The sequence below is a fragment of the Lithobates pipiens genome, unplaced genomic scaffold, assembly GCF_037356315.1.
Source record: "Lithobates pipiens isolate NorthernLeopardFrog02 unplaced genomic scaffold, aLitPip1_a1.2 Scaffold_8, whole genome shotgun sequence".
Lineage (NCBI taxonomy): Eukaryota > Metazoa > Chordata > Amphibia > Anura > Ranidae > Lithobates > Lithobates pipiens.
The window spans coordinates 74578068-74603315 of record NW_027507903.1 but is presented as its reverse complement, the minus strand read 5'-3'; the positions used below and the strand labels follow the sequence as shown (position 1 = coordinate 74603315).

At 42.1% G+C, this 25248-nt stretch overlaps 1 protein-coding gene across 2 annotated transcripts in view; it reads left to right on the top strand.

The window, feature by feature from the left end:
• Positions 1 to 25248, top strand: part of MYO5C (myosin VC) — a 214649-nt gene that overhangs the window by 139431 nt on the left and 49970 nt on the right. For both annotated transcript variants that reach the window (XM_077472579.1, XM_077472578.1), the window contains exons 26-31: positions 8843 to 8936; positions 10473 to 10536; positions 15552 to 15632; positions 16476 to 16656; positions 22058 to 22151; positions 24690 to 24753. In XM_077472579.1, the coding sequence (XP_077328705.1) occupies positions 8843 to 8936; positions 10473 to 10536; positions 15552 to 15632; positions 16476 to 16656; positions 22058 to 22151; positions 24690 to 24753 (578 nt within the window). The remainder of the gene's footprint in view (positions 1 to 8842; positions 8937 to 10472; positions 10537 to 15551; positions 15633 to 16475; positions 16657 to 22057; positions 22152 to 24689; positions 24754 to 25248) is intronic.

Genomic DNA, 25248 nt, shown 5'->3' with positions numbered 1-25248 from the left:
GAGCATCAATATAACTGAATCAAGCAAGATTGTGTAAAAGCAGACACCGTAAGACTTCCTGGTGACAGAGGACATTTGGAAACCATGTACAAAGTGCCCCCCTTCCTTAAAATTGAAAGTGGGGTTCCCCAAGTGGAACTTGTAGGTGCCCTGTGAGCCCCTCCCACCTGATGTAGTATATGAAACAAACAGAATAGGTGACACCGAAACATGACCTATGATCCAGAATGAGGCCCAACAACAAGTAATAATACCAAGTTTAAAAGTGTATGAAAACCCCCTAGATACAAAAGCACATAATAAATCCATAAAGAAACGCCACCCCCCCCTCTCAAACCCCTGCTGAACCCTGCCCCACATCCCTTTGGGAAAAGCGTGTGCGTCCTGCCTGGGACCTGTAACCGGACCGTGGCTAAAAGGTGAAATAATTCAAACCAAAACCTGAAAAGAAAGTACAGGCACTTACTAAGCTTATTGACAAATAGAGAAAAATCGGATTGGCTGATCACACAAAAAACACTCCAACCAGCTCCTGGGAAAAAAGAGAATATGCATGAAATGCGACATCGCAAGATGATTTGAGAAGCGAAAGCCCAAAACTATGAAATATAGAAAGGTGCTAGAACCCGGGAATCTGTCCGCCGGTCTCGCATAGCCGGGACCAGCGAAGGAGGCGTCGCTGGCCTCATCACCTGGAGACGCGCTCAAAATGAGCGGACTTTCCTCTGCGTGTGTGGGCGAGTCCATTCATTTCAAAAGTACGGCGTATAGTCCGGCGGACTTAGTACCCCATATTAGTCCGCTGCAAAAGTACCGCGTGTGGGCAAGTAGCTCGTTCGGAAAGTCAGGCGGGAAGTGTGTACGTGGCATAAGAGAACCTTAGTGAACAAACAGCATCATAGGCCAAGGCCAAGGAACACAGCAGGTTAGGGATAAAGTTGTGAAGCAGTTTAAAGCAGAGTGTATGAAAACCCCCTAGATACAAAAGCACATAATAAATCCATAAAGAAACACCACCCCCCCCTCTCAAACCCCTGCTGAACCCTGCCCCACATCCCTTTGGGAAAAGCGTGTGCGTCCTGCCTGGGACCTGTAACCGGACCGTGGCTAAAAGGTGAAATAATTCAAACCAAAACCTGAAAAGAAAGTACAGGCACTTACTAAGCTTATTGACAAATAGAGAAAAATCGGATTGGCTGATCACACAAAAAACACTCCAACCAGCTCCTGGGAAAAAAGAGAATATGCATGAAATGCGACATCGCAAGATGATTTGAGAAGCTAAAGCCCAAAACTATGAAATATAGAAAGGTGCTAGAACCCGGCAATCTGTCCGCCGGTCTCGCATAGCCGGGACCAGCGAAGGAGGCGTCGCTGGCCTCATCACCTGGAGACGCGCTCAAAATGAGCGGACTTTCCTCTGCGTGTGTGGGCGAGTCCGTTCATTTCAAAAGTACGGCGTATAGTCCGGCGGACTTAGTACCCCATATTAGTCCGCTGCAAAAGTACCGCGTGTGGGCAAGTAGCTCGTTCGGAAAGTCCGGCGGGAAGTGTGTACGTGGCATAAGAGAACCTTAGTGAACAAACAGCATCATAGGCCAAGGCCAAGGAACACACCAGGTTAGGGATAAAGTTGTGAAGCAGTTTAAAGCAGAGTTAAGTTATAAAAAAATATCCCAAGCTTTGAACATCTCACAGAGCTGTTCAATTCATCATCCGAAAATCGAAAGAGTATGGCACAACTACAAACCTACCAAGACCGGCTGTCCACCTAAACTGACAGGCTGGGCAAGGAGAGCATTCATCAGAAAGTCCGCCAGAATAAGTCCGCCGGATAGTCTGCTACCTGTGTACGCGGCATAAGGTATGCAGTATTGACGTAGTGGCAAGCAGCTGGAACCACAATGGAGACACATTAGTAACAAAGCGGGTGGTGTGTGCACTGTGGGCATCAAAAACACCCAGACATGTTGAATGCTGAGGAATCTACTAAACCTTTTATCTCTACAAAATAAGAAAGATTTCATTTACTGCTGGTGGTACTATAAGTAGTAGTACTCTACTTTTAGGCCTCTTTCACATGGGCAGCAGTGTTAACTACCCCCCAAAGAGTGATCCGGTGTGATCTTTTACAGCCAATTGTGGACTTTGCATGATAGTATTGTGTCGTACCTGGCGTAAAATTTACAGATATGGAATGCTAATGCCTATCGAGACTGGGGCGCAAAGGTTTGCTTCCAACAAGACACAAAGGGAGTCTCCTTGGAATACCACTGTGTCACTTGGGTGAGATAAGTTGCCTGGTAGTACGTATAGAGAAGGAGAAGGCCTAGACATCCTTGAAGCTTGGGTCTATGTAACATTGTTTTAGCCTCTTAAGGAAAGGTACCCTTCCAGACATGATGTAAGATTCGGCTCTGCATTACTGGAAGCCGGTAGGATGTTATAGGGATAGGCAAGACTTGGGCAAGGTAAAGAAATTTTTCTAACAACATCATATTTACAGCCATGATCCTACCTTGTGGAGTTGTTTTAGACACGTTTGTGCTGGTTAACTAAGATTAAGCCCTTGATCAGGGGAAATGCATTAGTGAATTGTGGGAAACATCAGGTTTTTTGGGGATGGTTATTTCCATTTATAAACAATAAAGATGTTTGAAACGCCCAGATAATGCGCTTAGTGCAGCCATGAATTTTTCGTGAAATCCTGTCTCTTCTGCAGGTATCTAAATGTGTAAGAAAGCATAGATAATAATATGTTGAAACAGGAGTGAATCTAATCTCATTACATGCATCACATACGCTGATCAGTACTGGCCCCTTACCTAGGAGTAGTATGAATTTGAAGAACATTCCCTCCTTAAAAAAAAAGTGCTGTTGTTTATACCTTTTGTCTGGATTAACTCTAAGGCCGCGTACACACGGGCGGACTGTTCGCCCAACTTAGTCCGCTGAACAGTGTTTCAGCGGACAGTCCGCTCGTGTGTGGGCTTCAGCGGACTGTTTCAGCGGACAGTTTGACGAACAAAGTCTTACGGAATTTCCGTAAGACAGTCCGTTCAAACTTGGTTTTGTCCGTCCAAACTTGGTTTCAGCGGACAGTCCGCTCGTGTGTAGGCAAGTTGGACGGACTAAGTATCGCGCATGCTCAGAAAGGGTTTACATGGCCGAAGGTTGCATTGCAGTGTATAGGACGTCGTTTTTCTAGTCCCGTCGTACGTGCTGTACACGTCATCACGCACGTTTTCAGCGGACTGTTCGTTCATCGTGTGTGGTCAAGTCCGTTCATGCAAATTTTGAACGGACTGTTTGTCGGATTGTTTGACGAACTTAGTTGGGCGAACAGTCCGCCCGTGTGTACGCGGCCTAACACTTTCTAAAGCAAATCCACACAATGTAATGCCCGCTTACAAATTGTACTTTCACTGCTATTAGCAAAGACAAAAACTGCACACCTACTCCAGCCTATTCCAGGACGAACCAGTGAGTGTGAGGAATGTTACATAACTGCCCCACATTGCTGCCAGGAGTTGTATGTATTGTCAGTGTGCATCAGAAGATTCCCTCTGGCAATATCAGTTAATCAGTAGGATAATTTCCATTATATAATCAGCTTGTTAGGTGAAAGACCCTTCCTTCCCTTGGGTGACCTGTTTCCATTTTTGAATGATAATTACTCTTTAATGTAAGGTGCAGCTTTCATCATTTGTGGATAAACATATGTTTGGTTAGTGGGTGTGCACTGTTTGTAGGCCAGATTGATAGTTCAGGTTAATAGAAGGTTGATGATATAACTTACATTTGTGCATGTTCAGAACGGCTATGCAAAAGTGCGGTAAACCATAGCAACCAACAATATACACAGACTGTATTATCTGAGCAAAAACATTAACATTCAGACTCATTCATATTTAGAGATTACAATCACTATAGTAGCTGAAAACTGAAGGTGCTGACGTTTTACTGATTATTTTGCCTTTTTTAAAGTGTCTGTTATTTTTAATAAAAAATAAAAAAACGTTATACTTACCGGCTCTGTGCAGTGGTTTTGCACAGAGGAGCCCAGATCCTCCTCTTCTTGGGTTCCTCTTCTGTGCTCCTTGCCTCTCCCTCCTCTTGAGTCCCCCCATAGCACGCAGCTAGGGGCATCCAAGCCAAGCTGCAGCTCCCTGTGTCCATTCAGACATGGAGCTGTGGCCCGGCCCCCCTTTCCTCATAGGCTCACTGACTTTAATTGACAGCAATGGGAGCCAATGGTGCTTCGCTGCTGTCTAAGCCAATAAGGAGGGGGAGTTCCGGACAGCGGAGTCTGTCGTGCAACAACCCTGGATTGGGATGGAGCTCAGACAGCCCATCCATTAGGGGCGCAAGTGCGCCGCCCCCCTAATCCATGCGTCTGGGCTCTAATCTACATGCAGGGGTTTTTTTTTTGTTGGTTTTTTTGAAGCATATGATTCGATTAATAACATGATTAATTGGCTTCAAAAAAGGGTGGGCTCAAGGTGCAGAGCACTGCACCCTGAGCCCATCCAATTGTGTGACAATAGTGAATTAATATTCGCTATTGTCTTCCTGATTATCCTCCCAGCCAATCAGGAAGCAAGTCTTAAGACCCGATTGGCTGAGAGGAGAAGCAATCATATAGGCTGCCGAGTGAAGCCACTGAGGACAAAGCTGGCGTGAAGCCGCTGGGGATGAAGCCGACACCGAGGGGGAGGAGACACAGGAAGGAGCCGAAACTGCTAGAGGGGGTAAGTGCAGGGCTGGTGTGGGGACGGACAAGTGAGCAAGCGACCGGGTTGGGGATGGTGATGGGTGTCTTGTTTGACGCCCCCCCCCAAAATATACAGCACCAGCCACCACTGGGCTCAGGTAAGTATTAACGGGGGCTGAGGAGGGTTGTTCCACACAGAAGGCTATATCTTAATGCATAGAATACAAAAAACTTCTGCCTTTACAAGCATTTTAAACATTATACTATATAAATGAATCATTCTGTCTTGATGCCAAAATTCCACTGCTGTAAGAACTCTGCATGGAACTGTAGGTTATTGGTGCTGATCAATCAGGTAAGGTACAGTGGTAGAGTGGGGAATTCAATAAAGCAGTTTTGGGGTGGTATGACCCCTTTAAAACAGGCTGCACCTAATTCAGTAAAGCTTTGCAACAGGTGTGGTAGTAACAGGTACGTCCTGTTACTACCACTTTTGAAACTCGTTGCTTTGGCTGTGACAGATTCAAAATGAATTACCACCAGTTCACAGGTTAAGCAAACTGACAATAATTAAGACCAAATATGAAACATAAACAAACAGAATTGCAGTACTCCCAGTACATAAATTAAATAATAAAGTCCATCTGTGCAAAGTCCATGTTAAAATACAGTGCTCCTTTAAATATGCAAATCGGGAGTAATGGCAACTCACCAGAATCAGGTGCTGTCTCCCATAAGAGAACAGCTAACACACATTATGCAATTCAATGCAGATGTATTCCACAGTGCTTGTTCCCATCAGGTATCTTATGTTGTCACCTCTGAAAAATCCTGTGATATAGAAACAAGCCATAAAAGATAAAATGGTCTTATAGTGTACTAATTAGTTGAGAAAATCAGAAGTGTAGCGCTAAATACAGTAATAGGACTGTAATAAACTAAAATAATAAATCGTGCCAAAACATATGTTGTAAATAAATGAAAGTCCAATGTTCACATGTGTGAACAAAAGAATGTGAGAGTTCAAATATAAAAGGAACTACTGAAAAAACGTGTCCATCTAATACATGACTTGTGAGTCCTCAATAAAAGTGATGGTGATATAAATAATGTATGACTGGCTGTGAAACTGTTGAAACAAGGAAATCCTCTGTCACAAGCGTATGAGTGGGTTCTCTTACCGGATAAGGTGGACCCACTTACCAGCGGTAGTGGGTCAATCAGGCTTGTGTAGGCCGAATGCCTCAGGGTTAAGAGTTGGCAGAAAGGTTACTCCACATGGGATGGACCCAAGAACGTATCAAAAAAAGGAACAGTGGCGAATCAGTGATCTACTACAGCAAGACGAGAATACTATTGTTTACAATAGATCAGACAAGGTGGAAGGAAGTGTACATATCACTGGTGGAACAGAGATAGCACACGCTGTGAGAATGCCTCGGCCGGCCTGTCTGGGATGCCAGTTTGCACAAGCTAAGGTGTACACCATCGACCTCCAGACGGCTCCCCTATTGGGTGGAGGTTCCATGCTTCTTTGGGATTCATTGTACTTTTTGAATTTTCCACTGGGCTCCTCCCCATGCATCGAAACGCTCGCAGGAGACAGAGCCCAGAACACAGAGGCATCGGGCAGAGGACACAGCCCGAGGACACAGTGAAGGAACATTGCAGGATTCTGGGGACAAGGTAAGTTACATATACCAGGATCCTGCAATGCAATCCGGAGTGTGGCTCGGGGTTACCACTAATGGTACTGAAATTTTCCCCCGAGCCACACTCGGGAAAACTGCCAGGGAGGTTAAGGGAACAGAATATATTTTTTTAGGGTAACAAACACTTTAAAGAAATAGAATAAAGGGAAGTGCAGAAAATGGAACAAAAAAATAAACAAAATGTGTTAAGAGAAAGGGAAATAATGGAACCCTGGTTGCCAGATTGAAATAAATTTGTCAGGGGTATCTTTTAAGATAGCAGTTAGTTTTTCGTTATCTAATGTGCCCTGTATCTTAGATTTAAAATAAAAAAGAAATAAGGAATAAAAAAGAAAGTGGGGAAGAAGGGTGGGAGAGAAGGGACCCACAGAGGCCACATGAATTGAAACACAAGAGAGGAAGTATTCCCTTGTATTCAAAGTTGCATAAGACATTGAGAGTGTGAATTAGCAACTTTGAACCAGATTGTTCATTTTTTTTCCCCATGTTGAGCCCCTCCAGCACAGCTTCTTCTCAGTTGGGGCATTGGAGGAGGCTAGACAGGGCCATGAGACTTGTTGGTTATTTGTTTTTTGACAGCGAATTTACCCCTTAACACTGTATATTAGTCTATTTCAACAGGATTGGCATTTGCCAAGAATAGTACAATGTTGGTTGATGTCTAATAGTAACTGTTACTAATTGTATTCAATGATACTGTATTGTATTTGTTAAACTCCAATAAAAATTATATCTAAAAAAAAAAAAAAAAAAAAAACTGCATAAGAAATAAGGGGGGAGAATTACTAAAACTGGAGAGTGCATCATTTGGTACAGTTCTGCATAGAAACCAATCAGCTTCAAGGTTTTATTGTCAAAGCTTAATTGAATGAGTTGAAGGTAAAAGATGATTGGCTACCATGCACAGCTGCACCAGATTCTGAGTGCTCCAGTTTGAGGTAAATCCTCTCCAAAATGTGTTAAGAGAAAGGGGAATAATGGAGCCCTGGTTGCTAGATTGAAATAAATTTGTCATGGGTATATTTTAATATAGCAGTTAGTTTTTCGTTATCTAATGTGCCCTGGATCTTAGATTTAACCTCTTCAAAATGAAGGCATAAAGATTTCCACACGTTGGCGATGGTTGTTTGGTGGCTATAAAAATATGAGTAATAAGAAAACGACTACACCGAGTGATGTCATTTACTGGTTTGTGAAGAAGGGCCTCTCATGGGTCTTTGTGAATATTGACCTGTAATACCAAGTTAATCATTGTTTTGAACCCTATCCATAAATGATGCACCTTTGGGCAGGTCCACCATATGTGAACTTCAGTGTTATTTTATAAAGGAACAGTGTCAGCCTTTTTAAGTCAACGTTATGAATGTTGTGAGTCTACCTTATGCCTTTCTGGTGACCTTGAAGTGAACAACTTTCTAGTGAGTTTATTATATGGACATATAGGGGGAGATTTACTAAAACTGGAGCACTCAGAATCTGGTGCGCTGGACATGGTAGCCAATCAGCTTCTAAATCAGCTTGGTCAATTAAACTTTGACAATAAGGCTCGGTTCACAAGGCCACGACTTAGGACCAAGCTTGTGAGACCCCAAGTCGCATGACATGTCAAATTCATTGTTAGTCAATGAGAGCTGACTTAATTAACAATACTGAAGTCGCTTTGAGTTTAGAAAAGGTTCCTGTACTACTTCAAGATGACTTCTATACAACTTCTATTTTGTACATCTATCAAAGTAGTACTCAAGTCATGAGGAAGATGCCTGGTAAAGTCGTACCGCAAGTGATGTAAATTTCAGGTTGTGGTAGTGTGAACCGAACCTAAATCCTAGTAGTTGATTGGTTTCTATGCAGAACGGCATCAGAGTTTACACTCTCCAGTTTTAGTAAATCTCCCCATATTGTATTTTTGCCTATTATTATATTGATTTAATTTTTTATGGTGTCTTTTTAGCATTGTTATACTCAAATTTTTAGACTAATTATCACAATGTTAGAATGCAGAAGGATAGTAAAGTGCTATCCATGAAACCCTGGGTAAGAACATGTCTGGTGGACAAAACTTGTTACCAAATTTGTCCGTAAGTAACAGACTGTTTATCCACATATACTGTATGATTCAGTAGATGCTTGTTCTTTATATGGAATGTTTAGTTAAAAAACAAAACAAAAAAACAATATACTGGTATGTTTCATTATGAAAAACTTGTTATGTTCCCTTCGGTATTTTTAGCACACTCTGATCTCTGTATCTTGCCTGACTCTATCTGCTCTCTTTTTGTCATGCATCATGACTGCACAGTCTCCAAGGCTTCATTAAGAAGATTAATCCGTATGTAATAAAAATATATGACTACAGTTAGTGCATGTTATGAAAACCTAATACACCATGATGTACATTGTACAATGTCCTCCACAGAAAATACCAGAGTTTCAATCACAGGTTGAACTTCTTGAAACCCAGAATAAAGAGATTGCCAACCAGGCCGTGTTACAGAAGCAAGAAATGCGGGGTAAGATACAGCATTCTACAGATTTCCTAGTTGAGTCTAGTAAAAGTACAGTGTTTTATCACTTCCGTGAAATGTAACATGTTGTATTGGGGAGGTGAATATTTGGCAGAGCATTTATACATTAAATTTAGGCTTTTTTAGATATTGGATTATTTTTTATTAAAATACATTTTCAATATCCATACTCAATATATTGTATGTAGAAGTTGGAATGGACAACCTATCCATTCAGAACTACCAGGATCATATTAAAAACACCAAGCAACCAATGTCTTTGCATTTTGCTCACTGGTAAGCTTAACAGAAAATCTATATATTTGCCATCAGAAGATAAGGCTTACTATAAAGCCCCGTACACACGTGCGGACTTTTCAACATCCAAAGTCCGACGGACTGAGTCCGTCAGACTATTCGATCGTGTGTGGGCTGCAACGGACTTTTGACTCGCCAAAGTCCGAAGGACTTTAGAATATGGAACATGCTTCAAATTTTTCCGAAGGAACTCCGCCGGACCCGGTCCCTTCGAAAAATTTGCTCGTGTGTATGCTATTCCGACGGACTAAAACCGACGCTAGGGCAGCTATTGGCTACTGGCTATGAACTTCCTTATTCGAATCCAGTCGTACGTCATCACGTTCGAATCCGTCGGAGTTTAGTGTGATTGTGTGTGGCCAAGTCCGCTCAGCCGAAAAGTCTGTCAGAACTCCGTTGGAATTCCAGCAGAACTCCGACAGAACTCCTTCGGAAGTCTGTCGGACATAAGTCCTCTCGTGTGTACGGGGCTTAACTGTTCTTGGGAACACTCCCCCTCCTCCTACCTCTTCAGGATACCCTGTATAAAAAAGTTTGGTGTATTTACTTTTTATTAATCTGCTCCTGTCACATGATCCAGCAGCTCTAGCTCCCCTCTTAGCCCTTGTACACACGGTCGGACATTCCAACAGAAAATGTCCGATCGGACCATGTTGTCGGATAATCCGACCATGTGTGGGCTACATTGGACTGTTTCCGTCTGTCAACGTTTTAGAGCTCGGCTATAAAATTTTCCGACAACATGATCCGATCGGACTTTGTCCAATCGTTTGTAGCAAATTCCGATCGGACAAAGTGCCACGCATGCTCAGATCAAATTCCTAGACGAAAGCTATTGGCTACTAGCCTGAATGTAGTCCCGACGTAATGAAATAACGTCATCACGTTACGTACGATCGGATTTTCAAGAGAAATTCACAAAACATGGCCTGTTGGGGTTAGTTGAGGACTGAAGTTGAGAATCACTGCTGTAGTTTACCAAAAGACAACTGGGCAGGGCTGACACCATTTCTTGCCATTTTAGTCCACAAATGCCATGTTTTGTTAGCCCACAACAGGACGTCGAAAGCTGGGTACATATTTCTGGCAGATCAACAGGCATTTCCCTACTTGAAGTGTCTGATAAGTTGCATGTGGTAATGTGCATGTATTGCAGAGATTTACTGTGTTTTTTATTTTTATTTTTGCCTTGAGATACATTTTAATGGGATAATCTTGTTACAGAAAAAATGTCTGAAATGGCCAAACAGCTTCTGGACAGTTTTGAAGTTGAAGATGTTAAAAACAGGTATTAAAAATTATACCAATTTTATCAATAATTCTACTTTGACAGTGCAGCCAGGTGCGTTCAATACTGCATAAGGTGTGGGATCTTGTGTCATGCTAGTGTCCTTGTTAGTGTTACAGTGGTTAGAAGACAGCAATACAATTGTAAGGAAATTGTCCACTGAACTATTCATATCATGCAGTTAGTTACTGTAAGACCCTTTTTACACTGAGGCAGTTTTCAGGTGTTTTATTTCTAGAAATAGCCTCTAAATAGCGCCTGAAACCCGCCTCCCATTCATTTCAGTGTGTCTGTTCACACTGGGGTGGTGCGCTTCCATTTCATTGAAATGAATGGGCAGCACTTCCAAAGCGGCTAAAAAGCGATTTGGAAGCATCGCAACATGGGCGTTTTTAACACCTTCTTTCAGGTTAAAAGTGCCCCGCTAGCAGCCGAAAAGGGCAGCTAAACTTAGCTGCGCTTTAACGCTAAAATGGCGATGGCCCCAGTGTAAAAGGGGTCTTAGGCTTCATTCTCAGGAGGTGGATCCGCTGCCTCGGAGTTCGCCTCTGTCCACCAGCTCAGCGGGAGATCTCTGCTTGTCGAGCACCACTGGTTTCTATGGAGAGATCCATTTTCATCAGATCTCAACAGATCCGCCAGGGACACATCCGAAGATAGGGCCATCCGTCTGGTTTTGGCGGATCGGACTGGGGGTCGCTCCCTAGAATAGCATGGAGTGCCCGTTCAGATCCGCCGTCAAAACTGACAGGCGGACCTGAACGGTCCGACAGTGTGAACGGGGCCTTATGGTCTAATTTTTGGGCTTGTTTAAGAAGCAAGTGGTGTATTTGTTTTATAGTCACTTTCAGCAGTTTTCAGAACTCTTCAGAGTTCTTTTATAGCTTGGATGACATTTTCATAGAATTTTGTCTTTTTAAAGCAGAACTAAACAGCTGAATGAATGGCCTCCCTCTGCCCCTCTTCTGTGCTGCCATCATATAAAAAACTCTGGTGCATGCGCATATGTAAAAAAAAAATAGAATAGTAATTTTAAGCATTTGTGTAAGAGGGAGGGTAATGGGATAAAATAAACGAAAAAGTTTGGTCCTGTGAGTTTAGTTCCACTTTAGACATGTATTTGCAATGTAATTATAACCAGGTTACGTTTTATCAAATTTTTTAATATCTTTTATAGTAGGGTTTAGAGTAAGCTTCAGAAAAAATCTACAATGTGCCTCAAAATAGGAACTATCCTGACATTTAAGCAAATCCTTTCCAGAAGTTCAGTAAAACTGTGGTTAATGAAATTATATAGAAAGTTGACAAAAAACATATGGTAGTTTTCGCATGTGTCGTGTTGAAGTCACTTTACTGTCCTTGAAATTTGTTAGAAAGATTTTAGCTAGGATAAAAAAACTTAAATAATGTATGTTCACCCAATGTTCACCCATTTTATATGTAATGCAAGCAACCCCAATATGGCTACTTCTCGCTTTCGGTACATCTTTACACAGACTCTTTAAACTTAATTTGTAAAAATGCAGCCCTCATTGCGTTGGCCTTTCTCATCTGACTTAGCCCATGCAAACCTGCGCAAACCTAATAAAAAACAAAATAAACAGCAGCTACACAAGAATGTGACAAATATTCAAATAAAATAGTGTAAATAATGTAGCGCTAAAGCAAATTGTGCAATAATAATACATTTAAACTACTAAGACATTCCCATATTCAAAATGAAATAGTAGAATCCAACTAAGTGCAATAAATAAACATCAAGACAAAATTGAAATAAGAGTCCTGTGACATAAATCCAATCTTGTGAACAAAGAATGTATATATGTATAGACGTCCAACAGTGGAATGCCAATCTTCCAATATGAAATGCAATCCAAAACTGGTGAATCCTCAAAATGAAAGATTGAATACTCTTACCAGAGCAGGTGGATCCGGATGTCAGCGACACCGAATCAGACAAGCATGGATATCCAGATAGGTGGCTCTATTTGCTTTAGCGCTACATTATTTACACTTCCATATATTAAGCATTATTATTGGGCATGTAAACTTATACAAGTGGTGGACCGGAATCTGCATGCAGCCCTAAAGGACTGGGTACCTTTGAAGCACTTGTTCACTCTTCTGACACGGTTTAATGGCTTGATCCATAGGCAGTCCTCAAAGGATTGATTGTACATTCACCATTTACAGCTTCTGTATGGTCTGCTTAGCATTCTCCCTCTAGACAGTACCAAGCCCCTTGACTCCTCTTCAACACAATCTACATTTGTCCCCTTTTTTTGGAAACGACTGGACATGACCCACAGTGGTCACTAGACACTTCTTTAAAAAGGGACTTTTTCAAGACTGCCTAAACCTAACCAACCATTCCCAAAATGAACCATTCCCTATGTGGTCTTATCTTCAGAAAAGGCATTTCTTGAATCAGCCCCATGTTAAAGCGGTAGTAAACCCACAAATTATTATTATTTTTTTTAAACCTGCAAAGCAAAAGGCATAATGAGCTAGTATGCACCGCATACTAGCTCATTATGAAATACTTACCTTAGAACGAGGCCCCGACATCTGGCCCGATCCACGCCGAGGGAGCTGACATGCTCCCTCTGCGTTTCTTCCGGGTATCGCGGCTCCGGCGCTGTGAGTGGCCGGAGCCGCGATATCGTCACTCCCGCGCATGCGCGTGGGAGATTTCATTCCGGCCGGCCGGCCACTGCCGGATTTTCAGGCCGAGAATCCCCTTGTGCGCATGCGCCGCTGCAGTCAGCAGCGCATACCGAGGGGAATATCTCCTAAACCGTACAGGTTTAGGAGATATTTTTTTTACCTACAGGTAAGCCTTATTATAGGCTTTCCTGTAGGTAAAAGTAAAAAATTTGAGTATACAACCACTTTAATTGTATATTTAGGAGAGTACCAACACCATTCAAGTCTCTTGTCTTTTGGGTACCCAGCAGCGGCACCTTACTTACACAGTTTATGCTTACATGGCTGCCGACCCAGCAAGGCATGGGAGAAAGATCTATGCATCAATTTCTTCCATGACTATCGCAAATGTTTAAATACCACCATTCTTAAATGTTTCCTTAATGTCAATGTCCAAGAAAACAGCTACAAGCTTCATACGAGGTAGTACAGAATGCCCTCCATACTACACAAAAATCTTGCCAATGCCAACAGTTCTAATCAATGCTGGCAACAAAGGGAGAAATGCTTTTATATCTATGGTGGCTTTGCCCTATCCTTCAGTGTCGTACTGATTGAATGACTGAATCATCAAGGCAGTATCTACTTATACAATGAAGCTATACTCACGAGCTAGAACTCTGTGGCAGAGACAAGGCCGATCTGTAACCACTAGTCTTACATAGAGGGTATTCATACCATATTGGAGTACAGATAAGAAGACAGGTAGCCCAAGGCCGCGTACACACGCGGGGACTGTTCGCTCAACTTTGTTCGTCAAACAGTTTCAGCGGACAGTCCGCTCAAAATTAGCATGGACGGACTTGCCCACACACGACGAACGAACAGTCCGCTGAAACCGTGCGCGATGACGTGAACGGCACGTACGACGGGACTAGAAAACGACGTCCTATACACTGCAATGCAACCTTCGGCGTGTAAATTCTTTCTGAGCATGCGCGAGACTTAGTTTGACGAACAAGCCTACACACGGGCGGACTGTCCGCTCAAACCAAGTTTCAGCGGACAGTTTTTCGTAATTTCCGAAAAACTTTGTTCGTCAGACTGTCCGCTGAAACTGTCCGCTGAAAGCCCACACACGAGCGGACTGTCCGCCGAAACACTGTTCAGCGGACAAAGTTGAGCGAACAGTCCCCGCGTGTGTACGCGGCCCAATAGATGACCCCTGCCGCAGCTTGAGAATCCCTTGAGGACTACCCCTCTAATCCTAACCCCACCCCACCCTGCCCTGTTTGGTTTCTATACATTTCTATTGTTTGTATAATTACTATGCATTGCACTTGAGATGTACATATATTTCCATGTTCTCCTGTTTTACCTCTGTGAAGTAAAACCCTGTTTTACCTCTGTGAAGTTTAACCTCCCTGGCGGTATGATTAATTCAGATTTTAGGTGCTGAAAGTGGTACCATTATTTTGCATGGAAATTTGGCGTTTTATATTGTAGTCCTGTAATTCTTAGGAATAACTCACTTAAATCTGTCTAAACCAGAGTCTAGCAGACATCCCCGGTATGATATTGTTTGAAAAATGAAATCATAAATTATAATATAATAAACTATAAATAATTATACCAAATAATAATATAACAATAATAAAAATGATTCAATAATGTAATCAAATCAAAAACACTTAAATTTGTTCAGTTGCAGAATTGTCACTGTCATTACTTTTCAGTATTTGATGACGGATCTCCCCACAAATCGCTATCGCTTAATTCTGCAAGTGATTCTAATTTATTATCGCTGTTTTCTAGCTGATCTAAAAAACATTTTTGATGTAAAGGGACAGTTTTGGTTTCTATGGGCAATCCCCAGTTTCTAGGCATAAAGAACAGTTTTTATAAGATAAAACTGCATGCAGGTCACTGGGCAGAACACTAGGGACAAAGGGGAAGTGAAATAATTACATACAGCAATGTAATCTGTAAGATTACATTATACTGTATGTATACTGTGTGTTTTACTTTTTGAATTTGGCGCCGTTCTCCGTCCCTGTGCGTCGCAACGCTCGCAGGGAACGGAGATCGGCTCCATGATAGATCGAGCAGAGCACGGCTCGCTCGTACAGCGGGGGGGGCATCGCTGGATCCAGGGGATAAGGTAAGCAAACCCTCCCTGCATTCAGCGATGTGATCCCGAGTCTCGCTCGGGGTTACCGCTTTTGGTACAAAATCTCCACCCCGAGCCAGACTCGGGAATACTGCCAGGGTGGTTACTGCTGTTACTAGGTCACATTTATCAATGTCAAATAAATGTATGGAAAGAAGAAACTTAACAAATGCATAACAATATCTATCTTTACATGTAGACTTGCCCAAGAAGATTTAGGAAATATAAATGAAGATGGAGAACTTTGGTTTGCTTATGAAGGCTTGAAAAAAGCAACCAGGTGAGGCATTCTTGCAATATTAATGTAATTTTTATGGTGCTCCCACCATATTGCACAGCCAGTTTGCAATAAATAGCACTGCCTATTTACACATTACAACTACTGTACATAACAGCAATCACCTGATGGAGTCAGAACTTTTTCGACCAATATCCTTCCAATATAAATACAGAGAATCTGTATTCACCTGACCTAGATCGATGATCACGATAACTAGAATATATCTTTTTAGTGATCTTCTAGATTGTAAGCTCTAACAAGTAGGGCCCTCTAGTCCCTCCTGTATTGATTTGTATTGTAAGTGTACTGTCTGCCCTCATGTTGTAAAGCGCTGCGCAAACTGTTGCCGCTATATAAATCCTGTATAATAATAATAATCTTACACCATACATAATAAAGAACCTATGAGGAGGAGGCTCAGGATATGTGGGGGCAGGGTCAAGCTTGACTTTTTATGAAATGGTCAAACTGTATATTGTTAGTGATATAGTTTTAAAATTATGTTTTCAAGTTAGAAACTGTGCTCAGTTAGAAACTGGTCAAGTTTGTGAAAGGTGTATTTTAACAATAGCTACACATGTACCTAACTATTTCTATAAAATAACCAAATGTAATGTAATGAAGATAACACATGTAAGTCTTTGAATAATACAAGGTATCAAATGCTGATTGAAGGAAAGGTGTTTTAGGAAATATATGACTTTATGAATTCAGGTGTGACAGAAACTTGACGAGTCTATAATGCACAAAATAGTGCCCTTAGACTACCACTTTTATATAGGTGGGACTTTTGCATTACTTTTGTGGAGAATCTGCTCAACACAATTCAATTTTGTTTTGTAGAATCCTAGAAAATCACTTTCAGACACAGAAGGAAAATTATGAAAAGGAAATCGAGCTGTTGAACTTTAAAGTAAATCATTTTAGTGGCGACATAAAAAATGTTCAAAAGTCATTGCAGGAAGAGAAGGACACAAATGATGCCCTCAGACAAGAGATCATAAGGCTGACATCTGAGAAAAAGGTTTGGATGACTTTAAACTAGGAAAATTGCAGTTTTCATTTTTTTTGTTAATCCTGTGACATATTATTGAAATCCAGTGAAGCATAGTGTTTATTCTGCAGCAGTGGATCAAAGGGAATGGCATAGCGCTGGTAGTAAGCAGGGTTTTTTTTTAAATAATATTTGATACAGTGCCTTAAAAAAGTATTCACCCCCCTTGAAATTTTCCACATCTTGTCATGCTACAACCAAAAACTTAAATAGATTTTGTTTATCAATAATGTTTATTAATATTTTCACAGAAAAGAAAGAAATACAATTAAAATTGCATTGTAGTGACATTTCGATTCTATGCCACGGATCCTCTCCCACACAATACAGTATATCCAAATGGTTAACAAGAGGTTACTACTGACATTTTATTTCAATATATTGAAACCAGGAGATAAGTTAACTTCCAAATTGCAAATTATACAAGTAATGGAATACAATTCTAACCTTTATCCCATTTAGCAATTATGATCTGGTTAAAACAGGAGGAACTGCGCCAGGAAAATAAATTTGAGCCAAGTATCTTGGCTCTCCTAGTATGCGCTGCAGCATTCATAGCCTCCTTAATTGAGGGAGAGTAATCCTATATTTTAAATAGAAGCATCTAACATCCCCCTAAAACGAATAGGGACGTTCTGCAGTGTAGAAAAAAGACAGATAGAGTATAAGAAAAGAAGGAAAAAGTAAGTAAGATAGAATTCCTGCACACCCACGCTCCTTTCTCGGAATGGGTTAAGCCAAACCAGCTCGGGAATCACCAGCAATATAATTGATCCAGGGGCTCCAGACTTTCTCAAACTGTTTAACCTTATCATTCCAAATGTTTGAAAGGCATTCATTTATCATAATCCATTTGAGTTTCGCCTTAAAGTGGTTGTAAACCCTTACAAACCACTTTGACCTACAGGTAAGCCTAGATTAAGGCTTACCTGTAGGTCCAAGCAATATCTCCTAAACCTATACGGTTTAGGAGATATTTGCCTGAACACAGGCACCGCTGTCTACGGCGCATGCGCCGTAGACAGCGGCGCGCAGGCGCACTGAACACGGCAGTTCCAAAAATGGAGCTGCCGCATTTGTCGACTCCTGTGCGCATGCGCGGGAGTGACGTCATCGCGGCTTCGCCGAATGACAGCGGCGGAGCTGCGAGACGCCACAAGCAAGATGGATGCGGCGGACTACAGGGGACAGCGCGACTTCGCTGGCTCCTGTGTCAGGTAAGTGACACATAATGGGCTACTAATGCGATGCATAGTAGTCCATTATGCTTTACCTTTGCAGGGAAAAAAAGAGGAAGTAAACTCATCAGGGTTTACTTCCTCTTTAAGTAAGTCAAAAGATATGATAGCTGACCCCCATGACCTAGCGATCGCAATCTTTGCTGCCATGAATATGAAGGTAATTCATTGTTTAGAATGTCTCTGGGGCATTTTCCACCGGGCTGCCTAATAGTGCTTGTTTCGGGAATAGCTACAGGTGGGTGTAACCTGGGTTAACCTAAATATATTTTATTGGGATTTTATGTGATAGACCAACACAAAGTGTCACATATTTGTGAAGTGGAAGGAAAATGATAAATGGGTTTCAATTTTTTTTACAAATAAATATCTGAAAAGTGTGGCGTCCATTTGTATTCAGCCCCCTTTTACTCTGATACCCCTAAGCTAAAATCTAGTGGAACCAATCACCTTCACCTAATTACCTAAGTCCCCAGAGGTTTGTTACAGAACCTTAGTAAACAAACAGCAAAATGAAGGCCAAGGAACAAACCAAACAGATCAGGGTAAAGTTGTGGAGAAGTTTAATCACTTGCCGACCTGCTCACGCAGATATACTGCAGCAGGTCGGCTCTCCTGCATGAACTGATGTACCTGTACTTCATTCTGCAAAAGCAGGATAGCAAGCACGTGGCCACCAGTGCGTGCCCGCGGGTTCCGCAAACTCAATGTCCACAGGCATGGAGAGGCAGAACGGGGAGCTACCAATGTAAACAATGCATTTCCCCGTTCTGCCTAGTGACATGACAGGGATCTACTGCTGCCAGTGATCAGGAAACGTGATCTATGTCATGTTTCAGTAAGCCCATCCCCCCTATAGTTAGAACACGCTGAGTGAACACACTTAACCCCTTGATCGCCGCCTAGTGTTAATCCCTTCCCTGCCAGTGTCATTTATACATTGATCAGAGCATTTTTATAGCACTGATCAATGTAATAATGTCACTGGTCCCCAAAAAGTGTAATTTAGGGTCAGATTTATCTGCCGGAATGTCGCAGTCCCGCTAAAAATCCCTAAATCTATCCCGTAGTTTGTAGATGCAATAACTTTTGCACAAACTGATCAACATACGCCTACATGCGCAATTTTTTTTAACCAAAAATATGTGGAAGAATATATATCGGCCTAAACTGATGACTAAATTAATTTTTTTATATATATTTTTTTGGATATGTGTTATAGCAGAAAGTAAAAAAAAAAAGTTTTTTTTTTTTCAAAATTGTCAGTCTTTTTTGTTTATAGCGCAAAAAATAAAAACCGCAGAGGTGATCAAATACCACCAAAAGAAAACTCTATTTGTGGGAAGAAAATACATCAATTTTGTTTGGATACAGCACCACATGACCACGCAATTGTCAGTTAAAGCGACAAAGTGCCGTATCGCAAAAAATGCACAGGTCTTTAAGGGGGCAAATCCTTCCGGGGCTGAAGTGGTTAAAGCAGGGTTAGGTTATAAAAAAATATATCCCAAGCTTTAAACATCTCACAGAGCATTGTTCAATCCATCATCTGAACATTGGAAAGAGTATGCCACAACTGCAAACCTACCAAAACATGGCCATCCACCTAAACTGACAGACAGGAGAGCATTAATCAGAGAAGCAACTTAGAGGCCCATGGTAACTCTGGTGGAGCGGCAGAGATCCACAGCTCAGGTGGGTCCACGTGACAACTATTAGTCATGCACTCCACAAATCTGGCCTTTATGGAAGCATGGCAAGAAGAAAGCCATTGTTGAAAGAAAACCATAAGAAGTCCGTTTGCAGTTTGCAAGAAGCCATGTGGGGGACACAACAAACACGTGGAAGAAGGTGCTCTGGTCAGATAAGACCAAATTAGAACTTTTTGGCCCAAAAGCAAAACGCTATGCGTGGCAAAAAACGAACACTGCACATCACACTGCACCATCCTCATCGTGAAACATGGTGGTGGTGGCATCATGTTATGGTGATGCTTTTCTTCAGCAGGGACAGGAAAGCTGGTCAGAGTTGATGGGAAGATTGATGGAACCAAATGCAGGGCAATCTTAGAATAAAACCTGTTAGAGTCTGCAAAAAGACTTGAGACTGGGGCTTAGGTTCACCTTCCAGCAGCACAACGACCCTAAAGATACAGCCAGAGCTACAATGGAATGGTTTAGATCAGGGGTGACCAACCTTTTGAGGAATGAGGGCCATTTTTGCGACTTGGTAACCTGTCGTGGGCCACATTGAATGAAAAGGGCAGATGACAGGTCCGTGTCCACTCTGCCTATGCAGAGCAGACACGGACACAGCCCACTCTACTCTATGGACCCTCCGATCTGATCTGCCCAGACAGAAGGGGACGGATCCCCTTTTGTTTTTATAAGTGGATCGGATTAGAGATAGGCGGGTGTAAACGGACGCAAGTCCGTTTACATCTGCCGCTCTATAGAGGTGAATGGAGGGTCCGACTGGGTCCACCTGAAAAACAGGCAGGCGGACCCAATCGGATCAATCATGTGAAAGGGGACTAAGGCTGCTTTCACACTGATACACTGCTTTTTACCTGCACCTCAACTGACCTCAATCTTCACTTCTTCCTCAGGATTCCTGTTGGTGTTGCTGGCTGCTGTTGTCCCCCAGGCGGGTACGGCTGGGGGCTGCTGTTGGCTGTCCTCCAGGGCTGGTACTGCTGGTGGGTACTTCTGACTGGTACTGCTGGCTGGAAATGCTGGTGGGTACTTCTGACTGGTACTGCTGGCTGGTAATGTTCGCGGGTACTGGTGGCTGGTACTGTTGGTGGTTACTGCTGGTGGGTACTGTTGGTGGCTAATGGTATTGCTGGCTGGTTCCAAACCCACCATCCCCGAGCAGCAGTATGACAGGAACTGGCACTAGAGGAAGCATGTGGTTGCAATAGAGAGCGGAGCCAATGCCTCCTGTATTGTTCCTGTCACAGGCGGAGTACATTTGATATCACTCCGCCTGTGGCAGGAGTCAGTGATATATAGGAAGCATCGGCTCTGCTTCCTCTAGTGCCGGCTCCATTCTTCAAACCGATTCTCGGGGATGGCGGGTTGGGATCTCGCGATCTGGGCTTGTCGGTCTGCCATCCCAGAGTAGGAGGTGGCGGTTGGGTGCCCCTGATTTAGGTCAACGCGTATTCATGTGTAAGAATGACCCAGTCAAAGTCCAGACCTAAATCCAATTGAGAATCGGTGGCAAGGCGTGAAAATTGCTATTCACAGATGCTCTCCATCCAATCTGACAGAGCTTGAGCTATTTTGCAAAGAAGAATGGGCAGAAATGTCACTTTCTAGATGTGCAAAGCTGGTAGCGACATCCCCAAAAAGACTTGCAGCTGTAATTGCAGTGAAAGGAGGTTCTACAAATTATTGACTCAGGGGAGCTGAATACAAATGTACCCCACACTTTTCTCATATTTATTTGTAAAATATGTTGAAAACTATTTATCATTTCCCTTCCACATCACAAATATGTGTCCACTTTGTGTTGGTCTATCACATAAAATCCCATGAAAATACATTAACTTTTTACTTTAATTAAGTTTTTGGTTTTAACATGACATGTAAAACATTTTAAGGGGTATGAATACTTTCTCAAGGCACTGTATGTAGCAATAAATATATTTGATGTTAACAACTTGCAGCCAGCAGGCAGTATGCTCTGAATGATCTGTCTCCTGACAGAGGTGGAAACATGCAAACTCACGCAGACTGGGTTTTATGATAAGATAGTCCAGCATGCTTTGCAAAAAGCACCCTATAAGGCATTCGTTTTTAAAATAAAAAACTCGATTAAAACATAAAATAATTTATTACCAATATGAAATAAACATCCCATTATAACCCCACATCTTCTCAGTACCTTCATTATCATTGGTGCAATGGGGGAGATTTACTAACTGGTGCACGCAGAATCTGTTGCGGTTGTGCACATTTACCAATCAGCATCTATATTTTATTGTCAACACTTAATTGAATAAGCTACAGTTAGAAGCTGATTGGTTACTAAGCACAATACTGTTTGCTCCAGTAATAGTAAATCTCCCCCTATATTTGTTAAATAGATAACTAAATCACATTCTTTTTTGCATTTACTTTCCAAAGGTCATAACGTCTCTAAACGCTAAAATCTCTGAACTTGAAAAGGAAAATCTGGACCTCCAAGGCTCCCTGTATGAACAGAGCATGAACATGCCAGGTATCAATGCATGGGCTGTTATTACACAATTATTTAACGTGCTTCCTGTTTTGTTTTTTTCAGGTCTCCAAATGCCATTACATGAAACCGGTAGTGGCAGAAATATATAGATTGCCACGCAAAACTTTCCTTCTGGAAGTATCCCACCTCCTGCATAGATAATTACCTTTCCCATACTCCCCCATTGTTCTATTTCCCTATAGGAGCCATGAGAAATGCCCAATATTTCCAGTAATGGGAAAGCATGCGACTTCCTCCCCTTCCCCATAAGATGCCACACTTGGCATCCCAGCAGTCAATATTAAGATTCAAGCATTGTCAAGTGGCAATGGAGGAAGGATCCTTACTCTGTGTAAGCTCTGACTATGATCAGCCTGATGATTACATGAAGCTTTGATTTGAGTCTACTAAGCACAGGAAGTTTTAGTAGCAGAGGAGGCAGGCTATCAAGCCAGTCTATTCTTTTTTCTTACTGGGCGAAGTGCGTTAATGTTGCATTAACCAATTCAGCTCCGGAAGATTTACCCCCCTTTATGACCAGTTAATTTTTTTGCGATACTGCACTGCACTACTTTAAGACTGCTTTCACACTGAGGCACTTTACAGGGGCACCGTGATAAAAATAGCGCCTGCATAACGACTGTAAAGAGCCTTTCCTGTCTCTCCAGTGTGAAAGCTTGAGTGCTTTCACACTAGAGCGGTGCGCTTGCAGGATAGTAAAAAAAAAGTCCTGCAAGCAACATCTTTGAGGTGCTGTAAGAGTCGGTGTATACACCGCTCCTAAAAGCGTCCCTGTCCATTTTGGATAGGGTATTTTTTTTGTGTATTTTCCCCCCAAAAATTGCATTTGAAAGACGACTGCGCAAATACAGTGTGACAGAAAATATTGCAATGACCGCCATTTTATTCTCTAGGGTCTCTGCTAAAAATATATATATAATGTTTGGGTGTTCTAAGTCATTTTCTAGCAAAAAAACGGATTTTGTAAGCAACAAATGTCAGAAAAAGGCCTGGTCTTCAAGAGGTTAAATTTAGGCCAATAAGAATTCCGCTACATATTTTTGGTTAAAAAAATTAGCAATAAGCGTATGTTGATTGGTTTGCACAAAAGTTATAGCATCTACAAACTATGGGTAATTTAAAAAATGTCCGACATTCAGCTCGTGTGTATATCGGATGTACATGCTGGAAAACCAGCAGCCGACCAACTCCCGATCAACGCTCTCAGCCAATAGCAGAGAGCACTGATTGGAGTGTTCTGGTGGGGAGGGGGCATCCCCCTCTCAGAACACAACAGCTCAGCGGGGGAAAATTACTGAACCAACCTTGTAAAAAATAGTGTGTGTACCCGGCATAAGGGTCATTCTTTTGTACTCAATGTTCTAAGGGAGATCCGCTATTCTGTGTTCAGCACCTGATCTGTCAGTGCATTTTATCTCTGTGACATTGCCCTGTTTAACCACTTGCCATCCGCGCTTTAGCCGAATGATGGCCACAGCACAGACCTGAATTTCCCCTCCCCTTTGCATGCTCCCTACGCATGCTGTAATCCCTGTAATCACTGAGACTCGGGTGATCAGATCCGATTAAGGGGGCGGTCCCGGTCCCTTACCACGTGATCAACTGTCAGCCAATGACAGCTGATCACATGTTGTAAACAAAAGCTCGGTAATCATATCATTTTTTTTTCTCGAACAAAAAAGCAGATCACCGGCTTATCTGCAAGGGACATCGGTTCCCAAAGAGGCAATTATGCCTCATCTGTGCCCACCAGTGCCACCTGCCATTGCCCACCAGTGCCACCTATCAATGCCCATGAGTGCCACCTATCAATGCCCACAAGTGCGACCTATCAATGTCCACCAGTGTTGCCAATCAGTGCCACCTACCAGTGCTGCCTATCAGTGTAACCAATCACTGCCCATTATTGCCACCTATCAGTGCCCATCACTGCCACCTATTGGTGCCAATCAGTGCCGCCTCATCAGCGTACATCAAGGAAGGAGAAAAATTACCTGTTTGCATAATTTTATAAGAAAATATGAAAAAAAAACATTTTTTTTTTAAATATCCAGTTTTTATAAATATTTTTTAACAAAAAATAAAAACCGCAGAGGTGATCAAATACCATCAAAAGAAAGCTCTATTTGTGGGAAAAAAATTATAAAAAATTAATTTGGGTGAAGTGTTGTATAGCTAAATTGTCATTCAAAGTGCACCAGCGCTGAAAGCTGAAAATTGGTCTGGACAGAAGGGGGTTTAAGTGCCCAGTAAACAAGTGGTTAAATATATTGTTTGTATCTCAGCGGCTGTGAAATAATTGTTTTGGACATTTTTTGGGGCAGACAGGAATCTAGCTACACCCAGTCTTCAGGTTTACTATTATAATGCCAACACTACTAAATATAAGAACATCCGTGTATTCCACAATGTGTTGACTTTGTACACATCTTATGAAATCATTTCTGCAGTGACATAGCTATTATTTTTCTGTGTGTTCTTATTCACCTATGTTATATAATGTTTTAAATATTGCAGACAAAGGAGACAGGATTTTTAACCATAAACATCACTACCTGGAAGAGGAAGAATTGTCAGAAAAGTAAGTGATTATGTCACTGTTCCTGTATGTTCACCCTCTGCCCTTCATCCACATATCACCGCTGCATAGCTGTCCACTTACTAATCTGACAGCCCTGCAAATACAAACAGGAACAGATAATAGCGTCACATGACTTCCACAGCCTCGCCAAGGAATATTTCTGAATAGAGTTTGGAGAAAATAATTTACAGAAGGAATTTTTCTAGGCAAGTCAGCAAAAAAAATTGGCACACATATACTGCAAATCAGGCTGCCTCTAATTTAGCAAAGTATACAGCAAACAGCCTGCAGAGGTCTAATGCCCTGTAATGTGCAATCGGAGCTTGTTGTGAGAAATTCCGACCATGTGTAGGCTCCATCAGACAGTTTCCATCGGAAATTCGGTCGCACAAATTTTGAGATCTGGTTCTCAAATTTTCCGACAACAAAATCCGTTTGCGCATATTCCAATTGTGTGTACACAATTCCAACACACAATGTGCCACGCAAGCTCGG